Raw genomic sequence first — 7,091 nt, 5'->3', positions numbered from 1 at the left:
GATGAAGCAGGACTTCAGAAAGGGCAAATAACTTTTTCCAGGTCTCACAGTTAGTAAGTAATATTGCTCCTTCTACTTTATCCCATTATTGGCAAAATGAGTAAATTTTAGCTTGAGAGAGAAAGAGATCAAGACAAGGCCATATAGTATTGAGTCTTCTCAGAGTCCAATGCTGCTAGTTCTTTACCAATGATGTCATACCTGGTGATTCTGCAAGGTGCTCTTGTTTCTCTTCTCTGTCCTGAAACTGAATTAAATGTGACCACAAAGCCGACTTCCCCTGAAAGTACAAGGTGTGTAAAAATTTCATAAGAAATTATTCATCATAAAATAGTTTCTCATCCAAATCATTCATATTCCAATAGCCATTCAGAAGTTTGGTGACCCAAGCTTATTCATTCCTAGCTGTATGACATTCTGGGCATCTTCTGCATGTATCATAAAGGTCATCCTTTGCCTCACTGAGAAGACTGGCAAGAGCCTGGGGAAAGGAAGCAGCTAAGCAAAGGGCCAGCATGGCAGGCAGAAGATTTCTGATGTCTGCTAGGTTGTTACTTAGCTGTATATAATTAGGGCTGTCTACACTGGGTACATTAGTAACCATGGGATTAAAATGCTCTAGCAGCACAGAATGTACTTGTGTACATCTATATGTAAAATATGTATGGATATATATATATTTGGATATATGGAGTGGCAATAAGACAAAAAAATAGAGGTGAGAGGAGAAAGAGAAAAAGGGAAGAAGAAAGAAACACGCACACATCAGAAAAAAATCAGAAAGGGGGACTAGAGAGACGAAAGCAAAGAGACCATTTGAATTTTTCACCCTGAATTATTAGCTCTAACTTAAAATGGCAAGGAACTGTTAATTCTGGACAGTGACAAAGGCAAACATTTAATGGAACTTACTAGGGATACAGCCTCTGCAATGATGTGCTACTTCATCCTTTCCTGCTTAGCAGGAAAGATCCCCAAACCACCTCCTGCTCATGGGTTATATTTTCTTGTTCTGAAATTAAAATGTCTGTGGCGGGCCGGGCGCGGTGGCTCAAGCCTGTAATCCCAGCACTTTGGGAGGCCGAGACGGGCGGATCACGAGGTCAGGAGATCGAGACCATCCTGGCTAACATGGTGAAACCCCGTCTCTACTAAAAATACAAAAAACTAGCCGGGCGACATGGCGGGCGCCTGTAGTCCCAGCTACTCGGGAGGCTGAGGCAGGAGAATGGCGTAAACCCGGGAGTCGGAGCTTGCAGTGAGCTGAGATCTGGCCACTGCACTCCATCCAGCCTGGGCGGCAGAGCGAGACTCCGTCTCAAAAAAAAAAAAAAAAAAAAAAAAATGTCTGTGGCATTTTTCTAGTCCCCTTCTGACAAAAGAGCCTATTTTTTTTTTTAGTGACATATTTTTCTCCTTGTTACATTTCTTCACAGGGCTCTTAACTGGCCATGTCACCAGGACCTCCTAAAACTGTTACCTGCTTGACCTGCAAGCCATGGCTCCATATCCTCTCCAGCAGGTCACAGAGGCTGGCGATCAAGGTGTTCTCCTCCAGGCCGGTGATGTTTGCTTCTCCATGGCCAAGTTCCACTGCTTCATGTCCCATCTTCTCCACCAACATGCGCTTTGTCTAAGAATATCACGTGTAGTTATAAGGCACCCCAGTAGTGAAACCAAAAACCAACACGTCAATTACTGAAGTAGGAGACTTGGTTTCCCTTCATTATACCTCTGTTTGCAGATTTGTAATCACCTTGGGAAAAAATCTCTTAATCTCGGTGGTCAACTAATTGGAGTAATATAATTTATATGTTACTATTTTGTCAGAAAAATGGAGTGTAACTAAAGAGAAAATAAGATAATATTTGTAAGCATCCCCATGTTGAAAAGATGCTTATGTACAACAATTGTCAAATTATTAACTTCTGTGATATTGGGGAATTACAGCAGACCTAGAATATGTACTGTCAGGGTTGGGTATGGTGGCTCACACCTGTAATCCCAGCACTTTGGGAGGCCAAGGCAAGTGGATCACCTGAGGTCAGGAGTTCGAGACCAGCCTGGCCAACATGGTAAAACCCGGTCTCTACTAAAAATACAGAAGTTAGCTGGGTAGTAGTGCCACATGCCTGTAATCCCAGTTATTTGGGAGGCTGAGGCAGAAGAATCGCTTGAACCCAGGAGGTAGAGGTTGCAGTGAGCTGAGATTGTGCCACTGTGCCAGCCTGCTGGGTGATAGAGCGAGACTCTGTCTCAAAAAACAAAAAACAATAAAAAAAGAAAATGTACTGTCAGAATATGGAACCCCATCCTGCCACCACAACTTGCCCTATCACTGCCCCAGCATCTTAGCATACTAAAGATTCTTGCATTTAGTTTGATTGCACTTAGGTAAAAACCAGAATACAAATGGGCAGCTCTAAATTTTTTGAGAACTCTAATTTGTGAATGAACCAGGACTTTCCTTCTCTTTTCCTTTTTTATCTTTTCTTTGTTCATCAAGCATACACCAAAAAATGCAAAGAAAATGGAAATCAGTTTCATGTAAGTTAATTTGCATCAGTCTTAGTAGCTTTTATAAAATGTAAAATGAGAGAGAATCTAGCTCTTTTAGGCAAGAACTTTAATTCATCACTATATTCTGATGCTGAAAAATAGTGTATTTATTGAATATGCAGAGAAGGTACTCAAGAAATGACTGTCAAATAAATAAAATTATTAGCTAAAATGATGTTTCAAGTTTTGTCAATTTGTACTGCTACCTCCAAAAAACACAGGTTTCTGAGAGGAGAATATTGTGCAATATACACAAACCTACAACACAGCCAAGGTATTTTTCCTTATAGGGACGAAAACCATATATAGGCACAAATAAGGCTGTACACAGGTGCATACACAGACACAAGTGTTGCCTTTCACAAAAGATGACAACATTCCTGATGCAAATTATGAGTGGCTTAAGACATCCATTCATGTTGGTGAGGAGGACAGCAATGTCTGAAAAGGTGAGAAAAATGATATAAGTCTCTCATGTCATTGATTCTGTGGGCAATGAAGAACCCATGGAGGTTCAACACCCCAGTAAAGAGTACATGAGGTCAATGCCACAATAAGAGTTTTCTTCTAGCAAAATTATACGCTTAAATGGGGGTTAACTCAGTTCATCTTAGCCTCACACATGGTGTAAACATGAATGCACACTGTCTGGCATCAGTGAATAATACATACCTTCATTCTACATTCTTTTAATAAGCCTTCCACGAATTTACAGTTGGTCTGTGCAATCACTGCAGGAGAGAGGTCTGACAGTTTGGGTTGCCTCAGGTTTTTTCCTAAACTTCGTGCCTCTTGCATATATTTCTAAAAATTAAGGAGTATTTTTAATGCATAAACATTAGCTATTCTTCTAATCTTCTTAACCTTATACAAACAAGTGCAAAGACAAATGAAATGCAAAACAGTCTGTAAGTGTATGTGCATAAAAACAATTAATGTTTTAGTGCACCAAAAGACAGAGGACACTCATATGCCACCCCACAACAACTGTTAACTCCTGTGAGAAGTAAAGTGACAGAAACCCCATCACATTAAAACTTATTCAAAGTGAGATGACATTTCATTTTGTTTAGTCTTTTCACTGGGAATACAACAGGTTGCGATGAGTCAGGATTGTGGTTGGGACAAAAAAATTTAGGTGTTTAGATTACAAATCCAAGGTTTTGCAGGAGCCCAGTGGTTCTCAGATCACTGATTTCCTCCACTCCTTTCCCCATACAGCAAGACTTAACATACCTCTAGCCTCTTGGGCAGTGCTCTCCAATCTAACCCTTTGCTCTATAATCAAATCACAACAGTAAAATCAGAAACTTTAGAATCTGGTTGTAACTAATTTTATGACTCAGGCATATCAACTAATGTTTGTGCACCTCAGCTTGTTAAATGGGCATAAAACATGCCCCCCTACCTTCCCAAAAGGCTATAGGATCACTCTGAAAAGCACCATGTGCTCCAAGTGAAGTGGCCTCTTTCTGTGATGTTTTTGCTAAAGCCCTACCTTGCCTTGTTCTATAATCAAGAGAAAGTGAATTACAGTGTTACTTTTGGGGTTTTTGGTAACCCTAAGGTATCACAGAAACTTAACCAAATGCTCTTGAGCTTTGGTTAGTGAATTTCTATTAAAAAGAAAATCAGTACATGTGATTAGTGCAAGACATGTGCTCTCTCTCTCCTTTCTATGCTGTCTATAAAAGTTCATCCAGGGGCTGGACGGTGGCTCCCGTCTGTAATTCCAGCACTTGGGGAGGCCGAGATGGGTGGATCACCAGAGGTCAGGACTGCGAGACCAGCCTGGTCAACATGGTGAAACCCCGTCTCTACTAAAAATACAAAAATTAGCCAGGTGTGGTGGTGGATGCCTGTAATCCACCTACTCAGGATTATAGGCTACTCCCCAGCTACTCGGGAGGCTGAGGCAGAAAAATCACTGAAACCCGGGAGGCGGAGACTGCAGTGAGTGCAGATGGCATCACTGCACTCCAGCCTGGGCAACTGAGCGAGACTCCATCTCAAAAAAACAAAACAAAACAAAACAAAAAACCAAAAAAACCAAAACAAACAAACAAAAAACCCATCTGGATACCTTGTGTTTACATCAGGATCACAGGGCAGAATTTTCCAAAAAGTCCAAGTGTTTTAGGACCATATTTAGAAAATAACTGCTCTACAATATATAGTAAAAGTAGCAGTTTATTGGCTGGTAGTTGGGGGGCAGCAGGGAGACTGAGATGGCAAGCCAGCACATCCTCCCACGGGCACATATGTGAAATCTATCCTTACTATCTTCAGAGGAGAGCTTGATATTATAAAAGATGCGTAAAATCCTTTGCATTCTTTAAAAAAGAGAGTTTGTACATTTAATATATTTCTCCTTTGGAAGAAAACTAATCTGTTAAGTCTGGTACAAATAAAAAAAATCCCACTGATTAGGTATTCAACTAATCAGTTTACCTGCTACCTCCCAATCCTTGTGATGAAAGGCAAAATTAACAAAATTTTTTCCAGTCCAATCATTTTTATAGTTGTCTCTAATTCTCAATTTTCCCTTATTTCTTTGACACTCTTAAAAATGTTTGAAGCAGAGGCCAGGCGTGGTGGCTCACACCTGTAATCCCAGCACTTTGGGAGGCCGAGACGGGCGGATCACAAGGTCAGGAGTTCAAGACCAGCCTGGCCAACATGGTGAAACCCCGTCTCTACTAAAAATACAAAAATGTGGCAGGCGCCTGTAATCCCAGCTACTTGGGAGGCTAAGGCAGGAGAATTGCTTGATCCCGGGAGGCAGAGGTTGCAGTGGGCCAAGATCGTGCCATCGCACTCCAGCTTAGGTGACAAGAGTAAGACTCCATCTCAAAAAAAAATGTTTGCAGCATAAAGAAGTATAAATAAATGTTATGGGAACTGCAGTTTATTTTTATTTTATTTTTTGGGATAGAATCTTGCTCTGTCACCCAGGCTAAAGTGCAGTGGCATGATTTCAGCTAACTGCTACCTCTGCCTCCCAGGTACAAGTAATTCTCCTGCCTCAGCCTCCTGAGTAGCTGGGATTACAGGCACGTTCCACCATGCCCGGCTAATTTTTTTTTTGAGATGGAGTCTTGCTCTGTCACCTAGGCTGGAGTGTAATGGCATGATCTCGGCTTACTGCAACCTCCACCTCCCAGGTTCAAGTGATTCTCCTGCCTTAGTCTCCTGAGCAGCTGGGATTATAGATGCATATCACCATGCCTGGCTAATTTTTATATTTTCAGTAGAAACGGGGTTTCACCATGTTGGTCAGGCTGATCTTGAACTCCTGACCTTGTGATCCACCCACCTCGGCCTCCCAAAGTGCTGGGATTACAGGCGAGAGCCACCATGCCCGGCCATAATTTTGTATTTTTTAGTAGAGACAGGGTTTCACTATGTTGGTCAGGCTGGTCTCAAACTCCTGACCTCGTGATCTACCCGCCTCGGCCTCCCAAAGTGCTGAGATTACAGGGGTGAGCCACTGCGCCCGGAGAGTTTGATTTTTAAAACCTATCAACTATTACCAGCAGAGAAATAAAATGTAACAAGGTCTACAGAAATGGTCTGAAGGTTAGTTTTATTTATTTATTTTTTTCTTGAGATGAAGTCTCGCTCTGTTGCCCAGGCTGGAGTGCAATGGCTCAGTCTTGGCTCACTGCAAACTCCGCCTCCTGGGTTCAAGCAATTCTCTTGCCTCAGCCTCTCAAGTAGCTGGGATTACAGGTGCTGGCCACCACACCTGGCTAATTTTTGTGTTTTTAGTAGAGACGGGGTTTCGCCATGTTGGCCAGGATGGTCTCGAATTCTTGACCTCAAGTGATCCACTCACCTCAGCTTCCCAAAGTGCTGGGATTACAGGCATGAGCCACCATGCCCTGCCTGTTTTGCGTTTGTTTGTTTTTTTAAAGACAGAGTCTTGCTCTGTCGCCCACGCTGGAGTGCAGTGGTACAATCTTGGCTCACTGTAACCTCCGCCTCCTGGGTTCAAGCGATTCTCCTGCCTCAGTCTCTCAAGTAGCTGGTATTACAGGCACGCACTGCAACACCTGGCCATTTTTTATATTTTTAGTACAGATGGGGTTTCACCATGTTGGCCAGGCTGGTCTTGAACTCTCAATCTCAAATGATCTCCCTGCCTTGGCCTCCCAAACTGTAGGGATTATAGGTGTGAGCCACCACCCAGCCTCAATACTTTTTTGTTTGGTTTTTGCTTTTTTGAGACAGAGTCTTGGTCTGTTGCCCAGGCTGGAGTGCAGTGGTGTGATCACAGCTCGCTGCAGCCTCCGCCTCCAAGGTTCAAGCAATTTTCCTGCCTCTCTCCTGAGTAGCTGGGACTACAGGCACATGCCACCACGCCCGGCTAATTTTTGTATTTTTAGTAGAGCCAGGGTTTCACCATGTTGGCCAAGCTGGTCTCGAACTCCTGTCCTCAAGTGATCCGCCCACTTCATCCTCCCAAAGTGCTGGGATTAAAAGTGTAAGTCACTGCGCCTGTCCCCTGAATACTTTTTTTTTTTTTTTTT

General features: G+C 42.7%; 1 protein-coding gene across 1 annotated transcript in view; it reads right to left on the bottom strand.

Moving 5' to 3' along the window:
- Positions 1-7,091, bottom strand: part of DENND5B (DENN/MADD domain containing 5B) — a 119,077-nt gene that overhangs the window by 40,724 nt on the left and 71,262 nt on the right. Inside the window, exons 10-12 of the mRNA XM_011934143.1 lie at positions 3,232-3,363; positions 1,481-1,633; positions 202-280 (exon numbers count right to left, since the gene is read on the bottom strand). Coding sequence (XP_011789533.1) covers positions 202-280; positions 1,481-1,633; positions 3,232-3,363 — 364 coding nt within the window. The remainder of the gene's footprint in view (positions 1-201; positions 281-1,480; positions 1,634-3,231; positions 3,364-7,091) is intronic.

The sequence above is a fragment of the Colobus angolensis genome, unplaced genomic scaffold (assembly GCF_000951035.1).
Source record: "Colobus angolensis palliatus isolate OR3802 unplaced genomic scaffold, Cang.pa_1.0 Scaffold131, whole genome shotgun sequence".
Taxonomy (NCBI): Eukaryota; Metazoa; Chordata; class Mammalia; order Primates; family Cercopithecidae; genus Colobus; species Colobus angolensis.
This window is presented reverse-complemented; position numbering and strand designations above follow the sequence as displayed.